The sequence below is a fragment of the Ranitomeya variabilis genome, chromosome 3 (genome assembly GCF_051348905.1).
Source record: "Ranitomeya variabilis isolate aRanVar5 chromosome 3, aRanVar5.hap1, whole genome shotgun sequence".
Taxonomy (NCBI): domain Eukaryota; kingdom Metazoa; phylum Chordata; class Amphibia; order Anura; family Dendrobatidae; genus Ranitomeya; species Ranitomeya variabilis.
In genome coordinates, this window is record NC_135234.1 from 705,265,928 (window position 1) to 705,291,172 (window position 25,245).

A 25,245-nucleotide genomic window follows, 5' to 3' on the forward strand; every position below is an offset into this window, starting at 1 on the left:
ACCTCTATCATACAGTGTATGATTTCTTCCCACCCATTGTCTTTGATAATTCCACCTCGTTCTTTACTCAGTTTTTCCCATTCTGTACTGAACATAAGTGCTTCTGAAATTCCCAATTTTTCTCTTACCCTCCTAATCTGCCTTCTGACTATCTTTCCACATCTTTCCTGTATGATATCTGCTGCTTCCACTTGTCCTAAGACGGTTTTTGTCTGTTTATTTCCCATTTTTCTTTTCAATATTAGCTATGACTACCCCAGGTGACGTTTGGACAATCACTTACTCTATGGTGATGTCTCGTTGCCTTCTCTCCTAGGGAGCTAAAATATTGAAAGGCTTGTCTGCTCCATTTCTTCTAATATGCAGGACGTACTTAAGTGCTATTATGCACGCAAACAGACCCAGCAACACCATACAGATCACAAAACGTTCTGTGTCAGTTAGCATACTTGTCCCAGGCTCATGAAACCGCGTCCTGGGCTCATTCTATCAAACCTTATCCAGAAATGAAGGAGGTTAAGCACTTAATGAGAATCAAGCATGGGCGGAGGTCTCCCAGAAGGACGCAACCACATGACCCAGTTAGGCTGACTTCCGTGTATAAGGCTTATACCCCAACTATTTCGGCTTATTTTTCTACGCACTTTTGCTCTTCTTTCACAACATACCACAACCTTCACACTGTTCACACACTGCCAGGGACAGGACTCATAAATCTATACAATATGGTAACCCGAGTTTTATAGGTATCTACTCACTACTAGACTAACCCAGCGTGACACGGCTCATAGAGATCTTTCGGATAATACAGGGCAGATAAAAGAGAACTAATAATGTCTCTTACCTGGCCAGGTTTTTCAGTTCATTTGCCGTCCATTATCCCAGATCTCCGTTGTCCGTATCCGCAGGTAAATCTCGAGCAAATACTCTCACTTCAGGTCCCTGTTCGGTGCGCCAAAGTAATGTTAAGTCCTTCTCAGTCCCTGGCTTACTAGAGGTAGGGATCCGAGTGAAATGACACGCAGCACAAAAGGTTGTGTGATCATATACAGGGGAAGCCCAGGAGCACGTCTGACTCACTGGGCTCTACCCCTCCTTTTTATAGCAAAGAGTCATACATTTACAGACATGCGCACAAGCGCTCATATTTCACATCCTTTTACAATAACAGTCTATACTAGAGATAAGGTTCAGCTTCTAGTATGTAGGTAAAAGGTTACACTATCAAGAAGGAATGCGTCCATAAAAGGAAATGTCAACTTTGCTTAAGTTTCTTGAAATAAGCCAGATGTCTCAGGAGAAAGACACAATGGATTCTTTCAGTCTGATCTCCACAGCGCCAATACCCTATATGTAATCAGGAAATATTTTTCAGGCCCAGTGCAAAGCTCAGAAGGTAAGGAACGCCAGATTTTACTGTTATGGTTTGCAGGTGCAGGTGCCATAACCCACTGGGAGAGCCCATGAGGTGCCAGAACATCGGAACTCCCCATAAGTGATCCTATTTTACAAACTACACCTCTCAATGAATTCATCTAGGGGTGCAGTGTTCATATTGACCCCACGGGTGTGTCACAGAACTTTATATCATTGGGCAGTGAAGAAAAAATAACTGCATTTTTACCACCAAAATGTTGTTTTAGCTCCACATTTTAAATTTTCACACATGAAGTAGGTAAAAATGGCACCAAAATTTGTCCCACAATTTCTATTGAACGTGCCAATGCCCCATATATGGCTGTACAGTGCTACTTAGCCATACGGAGAGACTTGGGAGGAATGAAGCGTTATTTGCCTCCTGGAGCGCAGATTTTCCTAGAACAGTTTGCGGACTCTGTATACAAAGCCCCTAATTGCTAGAACAGCAGATTTCCCTCTCAAGTGACCCCATTTTGGAAACTATACCCCTCGGGCAATTTGTCTACAAGTGTAGTGACGATTTTGACTCCATGAGTATTTTCCAGAATCAAGCAGCAAATGTTGCTGAGTAAAAATTGCAAACTGCCATTGCAGTCACCAGTACATTATGCCCACCTCGTGCTTCTGCAGGCATGCACCCATAAGTTAGGCAAGCTCTCATCACTTCAGAAATGCCAAACGTGGACGCAATATGTGGTTTAGGTACACTGTGGGGCTCAGAAAGGAGGGGGCATTTGGATTTAAGAACACCGAATTTGCTGAATTTCTTTTGGCGGGTGAGTAATCATTTTGCTTTCCAGAGCCTTTGTACTACCAGTAATGTGGAAGCCCCCTATATTTACATTAACAGATGGCAGACCTGAGTGGGGACTTGCTTTTTTGTGTGGCTTGAGTTAAAACTTTTATTGGGAACATTTTACATAACATTTTGGATCACATTTATCCGGCGCTTTACACTGACCATTTATTTTAAGGTTTCCCTCAAAATCTCTGAGTGACGTGATTCAGATGAAACCGCCGTGGGATCCATTTAGTATGCTGCCGCACCTCTGACCTTCTGTCTCTTCCCCATTATCCCATAGAATGTAAATCCGCAAGGACAGGGTCCTCGCCCCTCTGTACCAGTCTGTCATTGTATATTTGTTTACTGTAAACGATATCTACAACTCTGTACATAACCCCTTTCTCATGTCATGTACAGCACCATGGAATTAATGGTGCTATATAATTAAATAATAATAATAAGATAATGAGACAAAAGAGTTACTCTGGGCTCCATCTAGCCTCTGTTCAGTGGTGTCCTTTTCAGAAGTGCACAAAACTGTGGCCGATGGCACTTTTATGCAATCCTAAAAAGACAAACACTGCCAGATCACAGGTCAGATGGCATCCACAGTGCCTCCATCTGTCTCTTTATAGGGAATCTTCCTCCAGAGGTTTCATTTTAATCACATATTTCAGAGATTTACACGGAATCCCCGATGCAAGCGCTCAGCAAAGAACGCAGGATAAATATGTGCTGAGTCTTACTGTGATCTTTGGGAGGCAGAATGAAAAAAATCAACAGCAGGTAAAGAATTGGTTTTATTTATTTTTTTATGCCGTTCCTCGTGCGGTAAAAGTGATTAGGCGACTTTATTCTTCGGTCAGCGTTTCCAGATTTATATCGGGTTTTTATGTTTGGCTGCTGTCACACACTAAAAGACACTTTTTACTGCAAAAAATAGTTTTTGCATCACCATATTTTGAGAACATCATGTGATGGCTTCTTTTTTGTGGGATGAGTTGACGTTTTTATTGGTACCACTTTCGGGCACATAACCTTTTTTTATTGCTTTCTATTCCAATTTTTGGGAGGCACAAAAACCAGCAATTCAGGATTTTTTTTTTTCTGGAGGGGGAGTTATGCCGTTCCATGTGTGGTAAAATTGATAAGGCAGTTTTATTCTTTGGGTCAGTACGATTACAGAGATACCATATTTATTTTTTATGTTTTAGTGCTTTTACACAATATAAACTATTTTATAGACAAAATAATTATTTTTGCATCACTTTACATACATTAACATCCCCATGTTGTAGAAACTGTCAGCTCTGCACTGACAGAGAAACTTTCTGATCATGCAATGCGCATGATCAGCATGTTTCCTTGCTCTGGTGACCCGGATGTTGTCATAACTTTTCCAAGGCGCTGCTCACCTCCCTGACTTGTCTCTGACTTTGAAGGATCGAGTCCTCCATGATTAGGAAGTGGTCCAGATATGGCACCACCACTATGTCCTTTTCCTGGAGATGAGCTATTAACTCTGATATTAGCTTTGTAAAGATCCGAGGGGCTATTGCTAGTCCAAAAGGGTGAGCCCTGTATTGGAAGTGCCTGACCTCTCCTTGTATCCACACTGCAACTCTGAAGAATCTCTGATATTGCCAGTGTTTGGTATGTGATAGTAGGCATCTTTGAGGTCCAGGACTGCCATATAACAGCCCTGGAAGAGAACCTTTACTGTTGTTTTTACTGACTCCATCTTGAAGGAAGGGATGAAAAGGCCTTCAGATTTATTATCGCTACTTAATGACGTGTCTATTTTTTTAATCAGTAATAAGGGGAATAGAACCCCTTTTTTATTTCTCCTGGTGGAACTTCTTCCAATACGTGACTCTCCCGTAGGGCCAGGATCTCATTCTCTAGCACTAGTTGTTTGTGTGGGGATGGCTGAGAATGGGTCTCGATTAGTGATGAGCGAGTGTACTCGTTGCTCGGGTGGTCTCCGAGTATTTGTAACTGCTCGGAGATTTAGTTTTCCTTGCCGCAGCTTCATGATACTAGACAGATTGATTACATGTGGGGATTCCCTAGCAACCAGGCAACCCCCACATGTACTCAGGCTGGATAGCAGCTGTAAATCATGCAGTTGTGTCAACAAAAAACTAAATCTCCAAGCAGTCACAAATACTCGGAGACCACCAGAGCGTGCTCGGGAAAACCAGAGCAATGAGTATACTCGCTTATCACTAGTCTCGATATATCTCTCCTGCAGGAAGGTATGGAATTTCAGTCTTAGGCCTGATCCTATTATGCGAAGGATCCAGGTACTGTAAGAAATCTTTTCCCAGGCAGGGATGAAGAGAGACAGAGCCTTCCTCCCATCTAGGGAGTCGAGTGAATGAGAGGGTTTTTTGGTTTCTCACGAGTGAGTCCTGAAGAAGAACCCCCTGCCTCATCTGAATCGGCCTTCCAAGTTATCCCAATCTTTGGATCTCTTCTTGCGACTGTACCATCCCTTCTGAATGGACCACCGAAATGATGGAAAGGGGGATCTTGGGAAACCCTACCTGCTGTCCATGGCACTTTCCAGTATCTCATCCAGGGCAGACCCGAATAGGAATTTGCCTTCACAGGGGAGGGAGCATAGCTTGACCCTCGCCTGCATGTCTCCCAGCCAAGACTTTAGCCACCTCGCCCTACGACCTGCATGAGACAGTGCGGCTGATCTAGCTGCCAACCTAGCTTAGTCCACTGATGCGTCTGCCAGGAATGCTGCTGCCTCTTTAATGGTTGGGATTGAGGCAAGGATGGTATCCTTTGGCACCTTCTGCTCCAGTTGATCCTCAAGGTTATCTAACCAGACCCTTAGAGATCTGACTGCGAAGATTGCCACAATTGCCCTTCTTAGGGCACCTGCGGAGGCCTCTCACGTTTCTCTAAGGAAGCTACCCATCTTCCTGTCCAATGGGTCCTTTAGTGAACCCAGATCTTCAAAAGGCAGGGAGAACTTCCTGGAGACTTTGGATGTCACTATATCCAGTTTAGGGGCCTTATCCCAAGATGTAGTAGCCTTCTCCTCTTAAGGGTATTTCCTCTTAAATTATGGTGAAAATGGACCCCTTCTCTCTGGTTTTTCCCACTCCCTTTTAATGAGGTCCTGCACCCTCTCATTCACAGGGAAGATCCTGCATTTCCTTTCTTCGAGGCCCTGGAACATCATGTCCTGAACTGACTTCTTGGATTTTTGGTCTACGAGACCCATTGTAGACCTTATGAATTTCACAATTTATCCATTTTGTCTAAAGGACACTAAAGGGTCACTGTCAGATGTGGTGAAACTTAAGGTACCATTACACTAAGCGACGCTCCAGCGATATAGACAACGATCCGACCTAAACTAGATCGCTGGAGCATCGCTGTTAGGTCGCTGTAGAGACGTCAAACACAGCAGCTCCAGAACGATGCAGGAGCGATCCAGTGACGTAACGGTGACTCACTTATCGTTCACGCTCCATGTAAAAACATTGCTGACATCGTTGCTTTTGCTGTCAAACATGACGATACACACCGATCTAGCGACCAAATAAAGTTCTGGACTTCTAGCTCTGGCCAGCGATATAACAGCGGGATCCAGATCGCTGCTGCGTGTCAAACTCAACGAGATCGCTATCCAGGACGCTGCAATGTCACGGATCGTTGTCGTTCTCGTTGGAAAGTTGTTTAGTGTGAAGGTACCTTTAGACTCGATTCCTCTGACACTGAATACTTATCTGATGATGAAAGGGATATTCTGGGCCTCTTCTTTCCCTTAGGGCTCCTATCTTCTGGGCGGTACAGTGATTTTGACCATGTTCTAGCAAGCCCCTGCTCACAGAGAGGGCACTCCCTGTGGTTTATTCTCCACGTACACTTCCTAGAGACCTCCTGTCTCCCTCCCCCCAAAAAAAGAGGAGCAAGAGGGAGAGAAAAAAAGGGTGCATTAACATGCTGAACTTTCTCAAATATCACTCACCACTTGAACACTTTTAAGGGTACCAGATCAGGAGGCTGGACCACATCCGAAAGGTCTCCGCTGGAGACTGCAAATTCCTCAATCCCACTGGAGCTGCGATGGCTACTGGATTCTGCAGTGCCATCGCACACTTCCTGAATGACCCCCACTACCACTGCCCCGTCGACCTGTACGTGGTTGCTGGGGTACCCGCTTCATGTGAAGTTGAGACAGGCATTGTTTATCTTTATCCGATTTCTGCTGCTGCTGATTCGGTAGCAAAGTATGCTCCTGCGGTTACTGCTCTTCCATGCTAACATCTGCACTCTGACCACCGGCAGTCTTCCTTACATAGCCCCATTCCAAATGGGGACCACTGGCCGGTACACACAGCCCACTTCTGGTACCCACCCTCAGAAGTCACATGATGGTAAGCACGTCATCTGGACGCAGCTTTGAGGGACCTCGTGCTTCCAGGCGCGTGGTTGACGGGCACCAACCAGAGCCAACACTGGTGCTCCGTTCACTCATTCTAAGGGAGGTAAACCGATGAGACCTCTGTGGCGCCTCCTGCCTCCTCCGATGCTGCCACACAGCCAATGCCCCGTGATCTGGGAATATGTTTCCTTTCATGCTGGTGCCCGGCTCAAGCCCGCTCAGGGAGGACAACCCTGTTGGGATCTCCGTGCGCTTCCAGCTCCCAATGGTGTTGGCCGCAGTAGAGACAGTGCCCTGCCAGACCCCAGCTGACCCAGGGCTGAGAACACTCTTCTTCTCTTCACCGCCATCAATTTTATAGCGGACAAAAGCTTAGTTTTTCATTTTTGCTGTCCACTGTTATAACATTCTAAGAATCACCTGTGGGTTCAAATTGCTCACTACACCACTAGATAAATTTCTTCATGGCTGTAGTTTCAAAAGTAATGGTCAATTATGGGAGTTTCTGATCATTTGCAACCTCAAAAGCTCTCGTAATTTGACATGGTATCTACAGTATACCGCAGGATGAGGCTGTTAATAGGGGACTGAAAGATGTGATATAATGCAGGCTGGGGATATATAAAGGGGGCCAGGAGGTTGATATACTACATCATGGGGTTGTACATAAAGAAGCTGAGAGGAGTTGAGAGGTTTGTTGTCTGCTGCTGACATATCAATGATGTGAAGCTGAAAATGCTGCACTGTTGATACATATTACGAAAGATAATCCTCTGCCATGTGACACACATCAACAGACCATCATTTGCATTTTCAAATGATGGTATATTCTCTAATTGGGTCGCTGTGACCAGTGGGGTTCCCGCAGGGGTCGGTGTTGGGACCTATTCTCTTCAACATATTTATTAACGATCTGGTAGATGGTTTACACGGTAAAATATCAATCTTTGCAGATGATACAAAACTATGTAAAGCAGTCAATACAAAAGAAGATAGTATTCTGTTACAGATGGATCTGGATAAGTTGGAAACTTGGCCAGAAAGGTGGCAGATGTGGTTTAACAATGATAAATGTATGGTTATACACGGGAAGAAGGAATCAATATCACCATTACACACTGAACGGGAAACCACTGGGTAAATCTGACATGGAGAAGGACTTGGGGATCCTAGTTAATGATAAACTTACCTGGAGCAGCCAGTGCCAGGCAGCGACTGCCAAGGCAAACAGGATCATGAGGTGCATTAAAAGAGGTATGGATACACACGATGAGAGCATTATACTGCCTCTGTACAAATCCCTGGTTTGACCGCACATGGAGTACTGTGTACAGTTTTGGGCATCGGTACTCAGGAAGGATATAATGGAACTAGAGTGAGTACAAAGGAGGGCAACAAAATTAATAAAGGGGATGGGGGAACTACAATACCCAGAGAGATTTGCAAAATTAGGATTATTTAGTCTAGAAAAAAGATGACTGAGGGGCGATCTAATTACCATGTATAAGTATATAAGGGGACAATACAAATATCTCTCTGAGATCTGTTTATACCAAGGAACGTGACGGTCACAAGGGGGCATTCTCTGCGTCTGTAGGACAGAAGGTTTTTCCACCAACATAGAAGAGGATTCTTTACCGTTAGGGCAGCGAGAAGCTGGAATTCTTTGCCTGAGGAGGTGGTGATTGCAAACTCAGTCGAGGGGTTCAAGAGAGGCCTGGATGTCTTCCTGGAGCGTAACAATATTGTATCTTACAGTCATTAGGTTCTTTAGAAGGATGTAGATCTGGTGACTTATTCTGACTGAATATAGGCTGAACTGGATGGACAAATGTCTTTTTTCGGCCTTGCTAACTATGTTACTATGTTACTAAATCACTAATATGTCAAAGCAGGCAACAAACATAAAATCTGCACTGCCTAAAATTAAAGAAAATTCCAATGAACATTATTGGTGGTGGACAATAAAAATCACACTATAATACTACATGATCACGTGATTCAAAATGTGTGTCCACAACACCCATACATGGACACACGGATAACTGCAAAGCATAATAGAAACACAAGAGAACAAGCAGTCGTAGAATCCAAAAACAGACAAATTTTATTGTATAAACACACTAAATATCACAATATAAAATGGCCAGACAAATAATGCCAAGAAGGGCTAAAAGATGACACAGGGCGTCACCAACAACATGTTTAGAGCCCAAGGTACGGCAGTCCCTATAGTGCAGTTATAACGGTGATCATGTAAAGTGCCATATAAAGTATATAACAGCAAGGAAAATCGCCCATAGATAAATGGAGCAACAAATCCCTCCTGATAGACAATCACACATTAAACCCAAGAGTGGTTAACAGCAAATAAATACAGGAATGACATAAAGAACGACAGTTAATAGGCACATCACCTTCAACAGATGACAGGTAATCACAGGGACCCCGATCCACCCCGACGCGCGTTTCGGTTGGTTACCTTCCTCAGGGGGCGCATAAAGGGAATGTTGTTGTCTGGCCAGCGGGAATGTATGAAAAAGAGGCATTCCGTCAATTGAATAATTCTATTTGCTACAGAAAATTGACGTACAATCCATTAAGTGCTTATTCTGGCCAATTAGCAGCCATTATTAAAGAGGCTTTAGCTGCTGATATTATCACTAAAGATCTAGCCTCTGCACTTCTTGTAAATGATCCGACGATAGCCACTTTTTATCTTCTTCCGAAGGTACACAAAGACCTGAGGTCGCCACCCGGACGACCTATTGTATCAGGGAGGGGGAACTACCTTGAGCATGTCAATTCCTGGATAGATTTCCACCTCCAGCCGCTGGTTACTGCTCTTCCTTCGTATCTCAGGGATACCGGTGAGCTGCTCCGTAGGGTCGATGGCCTTAATTTTGGGGGTGAATCTCTACTGGTCTCAGCAGATGTTGAATCCCTTTACACTAGTATTAAACATAAGGACGGTATTTCCGCAGTTAAATTCTTTCTTGATATGTCTACACTATCGAGTGGTCTTAGGGGACTTCTGCTGAGACTGCTGGAGTTCACCCTCACGCAGCACAATTTCTTTGTGTTTAAGGGGTCCTTCTACCTGCAGCTCCAGGGAACAGCCATGGGCGCGGCCTTCGTGCCCGCCTATGCTAATCTGTTCCTGGGGCTGTGGGAGAGGGACCTCTTCCTGTCGGACAGGCTGTCATCGATGGACCGTATCCCTTTTTGGATACGGTACATCGATGACATCCTTTTTGTCTGGCAGGGTGAGGCCGTTGACCTGGAGCAGCTCATCGGGCACCTTAACAGCAACGACCTTAACATTCACCTCACCTGTGAGTGGGATGGGTATAGGATTAACTTCTTAGATGTTTCGGTTACTAAGGATGATGCCGGTGATGTCCATACAGACATTTACCGGAAAGCGACGTCCACAAATATGGTGTTGCACGCCTCATCCTGTCATCCGCGCCACATGATATCGTCTATACCCATTGGCCAGTTCCTCCGGTTACGGAGGATATGTTCAACGGATGTTGACTTTGAGAAACGGGCCATTGAACTATCGGCACGTTTCTTTGAACGGGGGTACAGTAGGCGTATTATTAAAAAAGCATACCATAGGGCAAAATACTCTACCCGTAATCGCCTTCTGTACAAACCCCAGGAAGGTAAAACTGGAAATGATCAACTCAGGTTTATCACCACCTATCATCCGCAGGCAGATCAAGTCAGACTTGCTCTCACTAGGGCTTGGCCTATTTTACAGACTGACCCCATTATTTCCAAATTTCTCCCTAAAAGACCACTGTTAACTTTTAGACGGGCTAGAAACCTTAGAGACCATCTTACTAAGAGCCATTATGTGGGTCAAGGACCAAGGACTTTTTTGGACAATATCTCATGTTCGGGAGGATGTACCCCATGTGGCCGTTGTGTCGCTTGCCCAAATGTAGATAGATGCGACACTTTTACCAACTCCAGCGGCACAAAGACTTATACCATCAGGAGGCGCATTACGTGCACCTCTAGATGTGTCATATATTTTGCCACATGCCCTTGTGGGCTTATATACATTGGGATGACAACCCGACAGTTCAAGGTAAGGGTAAGGGAGCACGTCCTGGGGATTGAGGCAGCTGCCACCCAGGTCGATGCTTCCCTCCTTAAAACAATTCCTAGACATTTCAGGATGTTTCATCAGAGTGATAGTTCATCATTTCGTGTACGCGGTATTGATATGCTTAATGTCAATATCCGTGGTGGTAATCTTTTTAAACGTTTGGGCCAATTGGAGACGCGATGGATATGGTCTCTTAAAACCGTACATCCATTGGGCCTAAACGAGAATATCAGTTATGCATCGTTTCTCTAGTTGCCGCCCTGCTGTGTAGGGTTCGTCCTTCCGCATCATGTGTTGTTTTTATACTTGGTTTTAATTTTTCTTTTCTTTATTTAGGTTCTCTATATTGGTACAATCAGCTCAATTTTTCGCATCTGCTCCGCATCTGGATTTCAGGAAGACTATGAGATTTGCTATTGATGGACGTTTTTCAGCATGTTGTGTTTAGGGTGCTGTGCTGTATATACTATAGTTGAAGTTATATATGTGATTATGCTAGACCTGAATACTACGATAATATATATTTCCTACTTAGGCTACACTTCCTTAGTTGCACGATTACATATTATTATTTCCTAGGTTTGTAATATGCATATGTGCCCCACACTATGTTTAGCTGTAATACACCAGATGTATGCCTGGTGCTTTACCCTTACTGATTCCTGTGCGATCGTACCATTTGTATGTTTTTATATTGTGTCCCGCTGCCCTCTTCTTTGCCCTTATCGCAGATGGCCTTTTGTGATCCTGTGGCTCTGCGCGTGCGCCGCTCTGTCCGTTCTCCATCGCGTCCATAGCGACCGTGCGCGTACTTCCGGTTCACGTGGGGCCCCACGTGTTTCCGGTCGTCGTGTGCTCGGTGTGCGTGCTTGCGATGGAGGGGGACGGCGCGGGGCCGGGCTTTGATGGCGGCGGCTTCCTATATATATATATATACCGCCTTATGCCCACATTGTTTATGCGCCCCCTGAGGAAGGTAACCAACCGAAACGCGCGTCGGGGTGGATCGGGGTCCCTGTGATTACCTGTCATCTGTTGAAGGTGATGTGCCTATTAACTGTCGTTCTTTATGTCATTCCTGTATTTATTTGCTGTTAACCACTCTTGGGTTTAATGTGTGATTGTCTATCAGGAGGGATTTGTTGCTCCATTTATCTATGGGCGATTTTCCTTGCTGTTATATACTTTATATGGCACTTTACATGATCACCGTTATAACTGCACTATAGGGACTGCCGTACCTTGGGCTCTAAACATGTTGTTGGTGACGCCCTGTGTCATCTTTTAGCCCTTCTTGGCATTATTTGTCTGGCCATTTTATATTGTGATATTTAGTGTGTTTATACAATAAAATTTGTCTGTTTTTGGATTCTACGACTGCTTGTTCTCTTGTGTTTCTACTGCCTAAAATTAGAAGCTCCATTGTAGAAGACTGAAGGAGAGTTGAGCTCTAAGAGAAACCAGCTACGGTAATAATAATGCAAATTCACACAGACAGCTATACTGATGTAGATGGTAGAAGATAAAATTGGCCTGGCAGGGTACTCTACAGGAGCAGTACACATAAGCATAAGGGGAATTTTACACTTCGCTTAGTTTGATGAGAGGTAAAGACAGTCAGGAACACACAAGATGGGGAGGAGGGGTCTGTGGCACTGAGGAAAAGCAGGTTATGTTGGAAATTGTAGTTTTACCAGCTAAGAATAGGACCATTCATTAAGCTATGTGAAAATGAATGCACAAAGGGGCAAATAGAAATGAAAAAAAGACACAAATCAACAATAAAGAAAAGTTGTGTTGGGCTTAGTCTGTGTAATAGCAATAAGTATGCATTTACTGTATTTCGTGATTGTGGGAATAAACCTTTAATAAAAAAATTAAACCATGTAACATTCTGAATAAATATTTTTGTTAAGACCAAACTAATAATAGATATATTTAATACAATTTATCTAAAGAAGCACTCCCATGATGATTTTGTTTTACTAAATCTGTGATTATATGTATGTAGTGTAGTGTGAGTGTGTTAATATACTCCCCTACTGCTGCCTTCTCCGGTATCCAGCGCCTTTCTGCTCTTTTTTTTATCAGTGACGTCATCGTTATTTATTCTTTCCAGCTCACTCTATGCTCTATGTGTGAGCCCGGAAGTCTCTTTTACAATGAAAGCTTATGGAGCCTCGTATGCACACTCCATAGACTTTTAGTGTAAGGCTAGGGTCACATTGCGTTTATGGCTGAGCGCTAATGGACAGCGTTGCACGGGGAAATTAACGCCGTGCAACGCGTCCGTTAGCACTCCCATTGCCCGCAATGTTAAAGTACATTGCTAGCGCGTGTCATTTTCGGCACGCGCTAGCGATGTGCCGGTCTTTTGTAGCGCGCCTCGGACGTTGCTTGCAGCGTCCGCGGTGCGCCAGAGGTCCGTTCCCCGCTCTCGCAGATCGGGGATCTGCGCTAGCGGGGACGTTTAACGCGACCCCGAAGAAGACATTGCGTTAGCGCAATCCGATAGCGCTTAGCGCTAAACGGATTGCCCTAATGCAATGTGACCCTAGCCTAAAAGACACTTCCGGTTTGCGCAGAATGCAGTGTGAGCCAGTCACTCAGAAGAGAAATATTGCAAAACGATCTGCATAAGATGACTGAATGGTCAAACACTTGGCAAATTAGATTTAATGTAGATAAATGTAAAGTAATGCACCTAGGATGGAGTAATCCTATTGCTGCATATACATTAGATGCTAGTTTACTCGGGACTACAGAACAGGAGAAGGACTTGGGTATTCTGGTTACAAGTAAGCTGAGCAGCAGCACTCAATGTCAAGCAGCAGCCGCAAAAGCAAACAAGATTTTAGGATGTATAAATGAGATATAAAATCCCTCGATCCCAACGTATTACCCCTTTATAAATCACTGGTGAGGCCACATCTAGAATATGGGATCCAGTTTTGGGCTCCACATTTTCAAGAGGATATTAAGAAGTTACAATCAGTTCAAAGACGGGAATCTAGATTATTAGAAGGGATGGAAGGTCTCTCATATGATGAAAGGTTGGAAAAGTTGGTCTTGTTTCTCTCAGAGGATATCTCATTTACATGTATAAATATATGTATGGCCAGTACAAAACACTGGGACATGACTTATTCCTTCCAAAGACCATACTGAGGAACAGGGACCACTCATTATGGGTGGAAGAAAGATGATTCCAGCTGTTAAATAGGAAAGGGTTCTTTACAGTTAGAGCAGTCAGACTGTGGAAGGTCCGACCACAAGTGGTAGTAATGGCCGACATTAGAACAGCTTTAAAAAAAAAAAGGCCTGGACGATTTTCTTGATACGCATAACATTGTGGGTTATAGTTAGTTTAGTGACGAAATGTACAATTGGTGTAGAAAGGTTGAACTTGATAGACCTAGGTCTTTTTTCAACCTATGTATCTATGTAAGAGGAGCGGAATGGCACTCCTGGAGAAGGTGGCGGTAGCTGTGTATATTAATACACACACTACATGGACATAATCACAGTTTTAGTGAAAAAAAATCTTCATGGGAGTGCTTATTTAAATATTTCTATAATTAATAAGTTTTGAACCACTAGGGGGCATTGACAGTTATGCAAAGGAGCATTATGAGTTTAATTAAATATTAGAGGGACTAAGCTTAAGCAGGGTGTATCATATTCTACATTTAGAAGCTTTAATTGAAGTGAAGAGCAAAATCAAGAGGAGAGACAGGGGGAGTCTAAAAGAGGGAATCAGTATAACACTAGAACAAAATTCAGGGAAAATGAGGAGAATCGAATATGAAGTTACTATTGTGACTTTGCACTATTACTATCAATTTTACTGTGATTGTAAGTGCTGCATATGTGCAGATTTATATAGTCTAATAGTGTGTGTGTGTGTGTATACATGTGGCTATACAAATCCTACTTACCCAACCCAGCTAAAATGCCAGATTTTTGACATGTGACAAAATCATAGCAAGATGAATCATTTCAAAACTTTTTTCACCTTTATTGTCACCCTTGATCTGTACAAATCCATTGAGAAACAAACTGAATTCATTTTGAGAGGTAATATAAAAATAATAAAATTAAAATAATGTGATTATATATACCCTTATAATCTGGGTTGTGGTTGTGTTCAGAATTATCCAACTAGTACACTGCTGCCATTATTTACAGTGATTCTGATTAACCCTATATAAACTTTAGCTGTACTAAGATTTTCACAACACTTTCTTAGTTGCATTTTACAGCAAAAGTCATGGTCCATAAACAGCTTACAACACAGCAAAGGGATCTCATTGTTGAAAGTTATCAGTCAGGAGAAGGGGACTAAAAAGTTCCCAAGACATTAGATGTACAATGGAACACTGTGAAGATGGTCATTCAGGCTGGTTTCAAACTTGCGTTTGGCTGGTCTGCTTATGGCTGCATACATCCTCTGTTAAGCTCCGCCTACGCACCGCCTACTTCCGCATGCGTCCTGCGTCTTGCGTACCTATCTTTAACATTGTGTATGCAGGGACATGCATTGTATGCGGTTGCATCCGCATGCGGCAAAAAGTTGCGTTCCCGTGCGGTCGGCGGGCACGTCAAAACGACTGAAGATAGGTACGCAGGATGACGCAGGATGCATGCGGAAGTAGGTGGAGGGTAGGCGGAGCTTAACGGAGGATGTATGCACCCATACGCAGACCAGCCAAATGCAAGTTTGAAACCAGCCTAAGAAGTCTATTACATTTGGAAAACCAGTGACATTACCTAGACCTAGACGTCCCTAAAAAAATTGAAGAAAATACAAGAAGAAGCTGCCAAGAGGCATACAACAACATTAAAGGAGCTGTAAGAGTTTCCAGAAAGTACTGGTTGTGTACTACATATGACAACAATCTCCTGTAATATTCATATGCCTGGTCTGTGGGATAGTGTGGCAAGATGGAAGCCTTTTCTTACAAAGAAAAACATCCAAGCCCAGCTATGATTTGCCAAAACCTACATCAAGTCTGCCAAAATCATGTGGGAAAATATGTTATGGTTTGATGAGACAAAGGTTGAACTTTTTGGCCATAATTCCAAAAAGTATGTTTGGGACAAAGACAATACTGCACATCACCAGAAGAACACTATACCCACAGTGAAGCATGGTGGAGTCAGCATTACAGTTTGCGGCTGTTTTCCACTAGCTGGAAGTGAGTCATTAGTCAAAGTGGAGGGAGTTATGGGTGGTTCTGAATATCAGTCAATCGTGCTGCAAAATATTCAGTCCTTTGCTAAAAACTGAAGCTAAAGAAGAATTTCACCTTTCAGCAAAATAACTTTGAACATACTTCCAAATCAACAAAAAAATGGCTGTGCCCAAAGAAGGCCAAAGGAGTGCATATTTATGCAGCCAAATTCTTTTACTTTTTTATTTTTCTCTTTCCACTCCAAATAGATTTGATTTTAATTTTTAATTGGAATATATTTATTGTTATATATTAAAAATTGAAAAAGTTCTGAAATTATTATTCTTCATATGATTTCTTTACATGACAAAAACCTGGCATTTTAAAACGGGTGAGTAGACTTTTTATATTCACTGCATGTAGTAGTGAATATAAAAAGCTAATATATACAGTGGCATGTAAAAGTTTTGGCACTCCTGGTCAAAAATACTGCTATTGTGAACAGTTAAGCAATTATGTCTAAAAGGCCTAAAGTTAAAGATGACACATTTTCTTTTTGTATTTTTTACAAAAAAATACATATATATTTTTATCTTTTAAATTTTAAAAATTACAAAATGGAAAATGGGCAGATGCAAAAGTTTGGGCACTCTGGATGGTTAGTACCTAAAACACTAGAAAAATGGAGTAACCATAAACCACCAATGAAATTAAAAAAAAACATTTATTGAAAAAAATCATAAAATCAGTTACCATTAGTTACAAATGTGTCAAATAAGGAGGAGTAAAGAATGGAGAGCAACAAATGGATCCCAAATATATCAAACAGCACTCAATGTCCAAAACACCTATACAGACGGTCTCTAAACACCATATGTAGTAATAAAGCACAGATGGCTGTAAACAAAGGGTGAAAAGAGAGGAGAGATTATAGGTGATATTATTTACCCATGGTAGGGGACGATCAAGATGGTCCGCCACCACAGCCCTGATGCGCGTTTCACTTGTAGCTTCCCCTTGAGAAAACTTTTTCATCTGCCCATTTTCCTTTTTGCAAAACATTAATTTTGGCGAGTGGTGCGCAAACTATTACATGCCACTGTATATATAATAGCTTGGCAGCTGCATATGTACAGCATGGTGTCACAAAAAGTGATATATAAAATATGTTATGGTAGGGCAAGAAACCAGATGATGTGGTAAGAGAAGACTTCACACCGACTCCACACAGACAATCCATTGAGTGGGCTACCTTAGTCAATAGAGAGTTCCTTTAAAATAAAGTATAAGCTCCTAAGACAATGGTCCCATTCTGAATAAGGAGAGGCTGTAGCAAGGTCTTCAGGAGTCACCATCATGAAGAATGGTATGGACTATGTTGCGTTTTCAGGTGTTTTCCAGTTAGCTCCGAGCCTGTGTTTGCAAAGTTCACTGAAATGTATAGTTAGTAGCCACATGGCCCAGAATTTATTTTCTTGCTATTTATGAAGATAATTAAACTGTCTGTGCAATGTTTTGTCTTTGACAAAGACCTTTCCGGTCGAAACGCGTAGCTTTACTCACTAGGGTTATGGTGTTGTCCGCATGGAGCATTGTTCTATTGTGTTTTTAATGTTTTCATTAAAGTTTTTCATTTTATTCATTTGGAGCTGGAACATTTTTTTTTTTTTTTTCCACTAATCTGCATCTTGTCAGGATCGGGTTCCGTGCTCTGCTGGAAATGGTGAGCTGGCTTTTTTTCTCTTTTTGTCTTTATTACAATATAAATGCACATAAATATATAAGCCAACTCCAGCACCATTTGACACCTGACACTGAAATGTGCATGCCCTGTTTTTTTTCTGATCAAAATCAAATACAAGCACAGTTTGTAATGTTGGGATCCTCGTCCCCACTGTGATTGAATCTTTCACATTTTAACTAAGGACTGTTGGTGCCTACCCAATCCCTCGAACTAGGGGTGCCCTAGTCTATCACTGTCCCCCGGATTACTCCTAAAGGTGTAGATGCCAGGGTCACATGCCTTGCTATGCTCCTATGTTAACGCTTATCTGTTCCCTCCCTAACTCAGGAAAGTGTGAGAACAAAGTGTATAGGCTAGCACTAACCAAACAAGGGAAGATGGACAGTGATAAATGAAAACTACAATCATACAAAATAAACTCACCAAATAAGAGTGGAGGTATAGAAAGGTGAAACCAAATAGGAAAGTATGAGGATGAACACACAAATAAACTCCATGCAACAATCTCCTGAACAACTCTCCAAATACAAACTTCACCTCCAACTCATAACCAGGCAGTAAGAACTATCAATAGCAATTCCCAAGTGCCAGTAGCTAGCATATATAGCAGAGGGGAGTGGCCAACACTGAACTGCTGAGACAATCCAGATTAGGGAGCTCCAGGAGATGAACTGAATTAATCATTGCACTGCAAGCAATGAAAACACCTACACTGTTTAATAAGATGGTGAAGTAGTTCTAATCAGTGCAGGAGTTCACGAAACCAGACGCTTCTAGCCCCACTCTATTGGAGTATCCCCATGACAGCACTATTACATGCACTGGATTCCAAGACAAAGCTCACTGTGCATGCACAGATGCCAAAGAAGTTTGGCCTGTGCAGTTTCAATCAATAAGGAGGTGTGTTAGACTGTTTACCTGAACCCAGATGACACTACAGAAGAATTAGCATGCAACATATATTGCATGCAGTATTACATCTGCATAACAAACAGTATACGTAGGAGCATTCTGATAAACATACTGCACAGCCGTATTTACTACTCTACTATGTTGGTAAATCAAGTGACAGATCTCTACAAATAAAACTATTATTAATCTCCAATGTACTGTTGTCTCATAGATATATATATGAATTAATTTAAATCTATTTATAACAGGATTGTTAAATGAGCCAAGAGCCTATTGTCATGCCTGTGTTGTCGCTTGTTCTGGGACCAGGGGCTTCTTCCCTGTCCCTAACGCTAGGGGTGCCCTAGCTTGCCCTGTTTCCTTGATTACTTCTCATGGTGAAGACGTCGGGGCTTTGTATCTTGCCTTAGCTCCTGAATCTGCCCTTGGTCTGTACCCTTCCCCCACCCAGGGAAGGGAGGAGTAGTAGTGTACCATAATACACAAACCAGTTTATTAAGGTAATACAAACAAGGATAAAGGAAAATACCAATCATACAAATATACTCATACAAACAACAAACGTAAACATCGTGGAGTGGAGGATGGGGAAAAACCAAAGTAGGAGATGGAGGGGAATTAGCACACACTCAAAACTTAGTAACAGACTCGGATAAATCCACTAAACACCTTCTCAGACAACAACTACAAACTACCATCTCCAAACCATGCAGCATAAAGGTACCTTCACACTAAACAACTTTCCAACGAGAACGACAATGATCCGTGACGTTGCAGCGTCCTGGATAGTGATCTCGTTGAGTTTGACACGCAGCAGCGATCTGGATCCCGCTGTTATATCGCTGGTCGGAGCTAGAAGTCTGGAACTTTATTTGGTCGCAAGATCGGCGTGTATCATCATGTTTGACAGCAAAAGCAACAATGTCAGCAATGTTTTTACATGGAGCGTGAACGATAAGTGAGTCGCCGTTATGTCACTGGATCGCTCCTGCATCGTTCTGGAGCTGCTGTGTTTGACGTCTCTACAGCGACCTAACACCGACGCTTCAGCGATCTAGTTTAGGTCGGATCGTTGTCTATATCGCTGGAGCGTCACTTAGTGTAACGGTACCTTTAGCCATTCTGGCAATGAGTGCTTGCCAGAGCCCAGAATATATAGGAGAGGGGAGCGGTCAACCGAGAGCAGCCAAGAGCCTTAATGCAGGAAAGCTTCCAAGATCTTTCAAGTGAGCATAATATCTCCTGCACTGCTTAAAGAAACCTGCACCATTTAATATGAAAGTGAAGTACTTCTAAACAGTGCAGGAGTAGGAAAAATCAGACACAGCGGTCTTCTGGCTCCTCTGTCACGGTAAATAAATGACACCTATTCTCTATCTACTAGACAGTAGATAATGAGCAGCATAAAAACATTACATTAGTCCATTGTTCAATCCTTTATCTGATGATATATGTGAATTCTACAGTAAGGCCAACACTGATATATATTAAAAAAAAGTATAGAAAGCCTACGAGTGGTCTACACATGAATGGAACGAGATGAAAACAATGTTTCTTTCATGCTTGGGGTGCTTTTAGCTGACAGATGTGATCTCTTGGAGCGTTTCTCATAACCCTTCTGTGTGTGTGACTTGCTGCTACCAGCCTAATTACACTTCTTCATGGCTTCAGTGAACAGCTCACTTTCTGACCTCGGTATTCAACAAAAACTTCTTACTCAGATTACTTTTCAATTTTCTTTCATTCCACAATTTTGGGTCAAGATGTTTTGGCAGGCGTAGGCCTTATCACGTTTAGACTAAAATACATTCATCTCAGAGACTTACAACTATTGTAGTGTGTTCTGCTGAATGGTGTTACTATTATGACAATTGGGTAACTTCCAAACATTTTTCCCTCTGGGCACCTTTAGTGCTTTGGATCACTGGAAAATGTATTTACTATTTTTCTGAGAAATTCGTATCTGTAAGTGGCTTATTTGTTAATTTATTCCAGAATGTACTGATTATGATGAATTAAGGGGCTTACTACTTTATCTTTGTTTTACATATGTGTGGAGGACATGATCTTTGGCACTAACAAATATATAAAGCAATACAAGAAGAAAATGTCGACACTGCTACTATGCACTTTTTCCAACAATATGTCACTCACTATCAGAGGTGTGACAGACACGGTGCTACTCAACTTGAAAGATGCATAGTTAATATCGTTCAACAGGATGAAAGCAGAAAGCGACACTCACCACCAATCGTTTCTCGTTGAAGGAAATTAATAAGCATCACCAGAGGCTAGGTTTTCTTGCACCCAAGGTAAAAATTCAGTTTGGTGTCCCTTCCTATACACTGCTTAAGCAGTTTGGATAGTTGTTATGTGATGATGACCACTCATATGCAATGTAGTGTCTGCGTCCCTGCACGCTGCCTCTCTCAACCAGCAGATACTCCGACTCACAGATCCCCGGGCAGTGTACTTAGGTCACGCATGTGTGTGGTCCCGCCTTCTTAAAGGGACAGTGTGCACCATCTTATAGTGTCCCCAGCCAATGGCATTTAAGGTACGTTCACCTGATAGGAGGTGCCTGTGCAACATTGTTAGTCTGTTTCTAAACATGCTTGCAAGTTCTAAGATCCAGTGCTCGAATCCTGGTACACCTGCCTGTTTATCAGACATGCTGGCAGTGTGTCTATCATCCATGCCCACTGGCCTGTCTACCAGCCGTTTCCAGCTGCCTGTCTATCAGCTGTGCCCACCTGCACCTGTTTGCCAAGATACCAGTCTTGCCAGCCAGTACCTGCCTGCCTTGGTATCTGTCGTGCAAGTCACTAGACCAACCGTACCAGCCAGTACTTGCTGGCAGCGGTGACGCTGTTCTATGTTGGGACTCATTAATCAGTGCACGCTACACTTCGAACTTTTGGTTCATCAGCTCACTTCAGATTGGGCCAAGGTGGAATTCATTATGTCCCACCTCTCTGGCGAGGCTTTGGCGTGGCTTAACCCCCTATGGGAGAGATGGGATCCTCTAGTGTCAAACTTTCAGTCCTTTCTAGAGGCCTTCTGTAAGGTCTTTGACAAACCCGGTTGAGCTTCCTCAGCAACTTCTTCTTCTCAGACTGCGCAAGGGAAACCTCTCTGTGGGCCAGTACACTGTATGTTTTCGCACCCTCTCGTCTGAACTTGCCTGGAATAATGAGGCACTGGTTGCCACCTTCTTTGAAGACCTGTCTGGGTGAATTAAGGAAGAGCTGCCCGGTTGTGATATACCTGCCTCACTGGATGACTTGGTCTCGCTAACAAGTCTTTGGATGTGCCAATTGTGGGGTGGCTGCGGACTGCTATTTTTAGTCTGGTGAGGGCCAAAATCCATGGGCCTCACCAGCCTGAGAATACCAGGCCGCAGCTGTCTGCTTTTTCCTTGGCTGGTTAACAAAAATAGGGTGGCCCCAAGCCATCTTTTTGGAGAGGATATTTATGCTAACCATCCAAGGTAAGCAGACTGCTGTGGCCTGGTATTATCAGGCTGGTAAGGTTCATGGATATTGGGTCCTTACCAGTCTGAAATTCCAGTCCCAGTAGTCTGCTTTACTCTGGCTGGTTAACAAAAATAGGGTGACCCCACGCCATTTTTTTTAAATTATTATTTATTTATTACAGAGGGGGCCTCCATGCTTTCCTCCACTTCCTGTGTCGTGTATGTCCAGCTGTGTCACAAGATTCACCATTATTTAAATTTGTACACATGCGTAGTAAGGCTACGTTCACATTTGCGTTGTTGTGTGCTGCGTCTGCGACGCAACGCACAATGCACGAACAACGCATGCACAACGCATGCATAACGCAGCGTTTTGTGACGCATGCGTTCATTTTTTTAACACAAAAAAATTGCTACAGGCAGCGTTCTCTGCGCCCTGACAGTTGCGCCAAAAATGACGCATGCGTCACAAAACGCGAGGCAACGCATGTTCATGCACCCTCCATGTTAAATATAGGGGCGCATGACGCATGCGTTGCCACGGCTGCGCCCGACACAACTCAAATGTGAACGTAGCCTAAGCTGCGTTCCCGTACTTAATACACATGTGACTAGGAAGATAATGCAGTTTTACCGCATCTAATGAAAGTATACAGTACGTTTCCACAGACAGTAAACACTGCGGATTTGACGCTGCGTTCATCCGCAGCATTCAACCCGCAGCGGCCAGATCTTACAGCATAGTGGATGGGATGTCAAGAAATCCCATGCCCACAATGCGTGCACAGACACCTCCGGCTTCCCTGTGGAAATGGACATGCGGCGCGTCTTTCGAGACCGCAACATGTCAATTTATCTTGCGTAGATGCTCCGACTTTGCCACCTAAAATTTTCCGTTCAATGTATTGAGCACGGTGATTCTGCATGGTTCAATGAACACATGTGGAATCACCTGCGTTCAAAAGCTGGCAGCGCTTTGGACGCAGCGGATGCAGCTCCCCACAGATAGAGCTTAGCCCCAGGGCAGTTAAAGGAGTGTAGTAAAGTTCTTATGGTGGTATTGGTATTTCAGGGCAGGCATCGCAGGAACAAATTGGAAGGACACAGCAAGATGAAGTATTCACGTTTTACTCACAGTTCAGGTAGTGTGCCACAGTAAGGGTGCTGTGTCCTCCAGGTGAGCAGTCCAGGAAACTGTCCAGCAACTTAGGGCTCCTGCCCAGAACCCCCTTTTATAAGCCTTTCCTGGCCGTCTCTCTACGCTGGTTTCCTGCCCAGCATCTCATCCACAATGTCCTAAGCCAGCAAACATGAACCTGGTTGGGCGACGTCCTCTCAGGCCCCTGGGTTCTATACGGCTGCCTTTTCAGCCAGTTATGGGTGGTTGTGGCTGTGACTCTTACAAACGTCACAGCCTCCGGGTTCCTAGTTAAGTCCTGCAGTTCTTCCACTAGATCAGGGGCTGGTTCCCCTTTCTGCGACCTGGACCCTCTACCTGACGCTGGTCAGCCTGGATGCGGGCCCCACAGGTGGCTTCAGCATTTCCCGTGCTGACCCTTGCTATCTTCTGGGAGCTTCCTTCTTTTCCTTCTCCCTTCACTCTGACAGGAGCTGCAGACCCACACGTCTGCTCAGCTCCACTTCTCCTCACAGACTCCTCTCTGCACTGTTCTTCCTGCCTTCCAAACTCCTCCCCCTTTTACCTACCTACCCCACCCACTCCCATCACTCATTCCTATCCAGCCTGGGATGAGGCCTTCCTCCCTAAGGGTACGCCCAGGTGCCCCGACTGAACTGATGTGTGTTGGATGTGAGTGTTAGGGTTCTGTGCAGTGTCCCCTCTTTACCAGAAATTTGGGGTACCACACCTCTGGATGAGATGCAGTACCTCTGTGGCGACTGGACCTTCAGGGGCGCCACAAATGAACTTTGCAAAAAACATGCACATGCTGCAAGACTACTCCAATTATATTGCAACACTATTGCCAGCGCCCCTGCACGGTTCCCCCCTTCCCTCTCCATGCAGAGACGTTGGTATATTCACTGCTCAGGCCCCGAGACGTCATCTCCTTCTTCTGGCATATCTTTTGCTTATGCATGCCATAAGCCTCTGGCTTGTGTGCGGCCATGTCTGACCCTGCTCCCCTGGTCCATGTTCGGCAAATGCCTCAACCTTATCCCGGTGTGGCCAGTGACTGAACCTGCTCCCCTAGTCCTGTTCGACCAGAGCCTGAACCTACTCCCTTGGTCTGTGTGTGGCCATTTCCTGAAACTTTGTCCCTTGGTGCATTTATATCCGGCCTGCTAGAACCAGTCTCCGAATCAGCCAAGTCTGAATGTAGCTCGAATCCGCATCAGTAACCGTTCTGTAGAGGTGCCAGAACTTACTAGTCTGAATGGAGCCCTAGTCGTTAATCAGTGTCAGCAAACCCGACCCCTAGGGTTAGCAGCTGCAGTAACGGGATTTGCCTAGGAGTGGTACCTGGCAGCTACCTGCAGCCCAGCCTGTCTCCATTATCAAGAGCTCCTGTGAACACCAGGTAGCCCCTTAGCTACACCACTTCCTAAGCAGGCCTCGCCCTATGGCACAGTGGGTCCATGAACCACGTGCGACACCGTTGGGTGTAACATATATATGGGAGAGATTTTCAGGTGTGGAAATTTCTTCAACAAATCTACCAAATCTGAACTTAATCTTAGACATTCATTATATAGAGAATAAAGACATGCAGAAAGCATGTTACCGTATTATAATCATCATTATAATAAAATTATAGCAAATTCACGTCTAAGGTTGTAGAGATTTACTAATCCCTCTAATATGAATTTCTGTTTCCTTTAAAGGAAGAAAGATCACAGTGGTCACAATCCATGACGCGTCTCATGTTCAAGCTGAAGCAGTTGAATGTAGACATTGAAGGAGCCATTAATGCCAATTCTAATCCACCTCCATGCATCTCACATGAAAATTCAGAAGAGCAGGTAAAATATAATTAAATAATGCTGAATATGTGTGTGGGGAATAACAGTGCTGGAAATAAGGAATTAATTTTGTATATAAGAGCATTAGTCATTGATGGGGAAAGGTGTTTATGTGACAGGACAATTAAATTCATGTTGAGCTAGAGACAGACTGTAGAAGCCCATAGGAGCCCAAGTTATAATGAAAACAGCCCCCTGCTAAGCCATGCTTCACTGACAAA

At 43.6% G+C, this 25,245-nt stretch overlaps 1 protein-coding gene across 1 annotated transcript in view; it reads left to right on the forward strand.

Annotated features, from left to right (window-relative positions):
- STARD13 (StAR related lipid transfer domain containing 13) overlaps positions 1-25,245 on the forward strand; it is a 530,489-nt gene that overhangs the window by 76,666 nt on the left and 428,578 nt on the right. Inside the window, exon 3 of the mRNA XM_077298231.1 lies at positions 24,887-25,024. Within this exon, the coding sequence (XP_077154346.1) occupies positions 24,887-25,024 (138 nt within the window). The remainder of the gene's footprint in view (positions 1-24,886; positions 25,025-25,245) is intronic.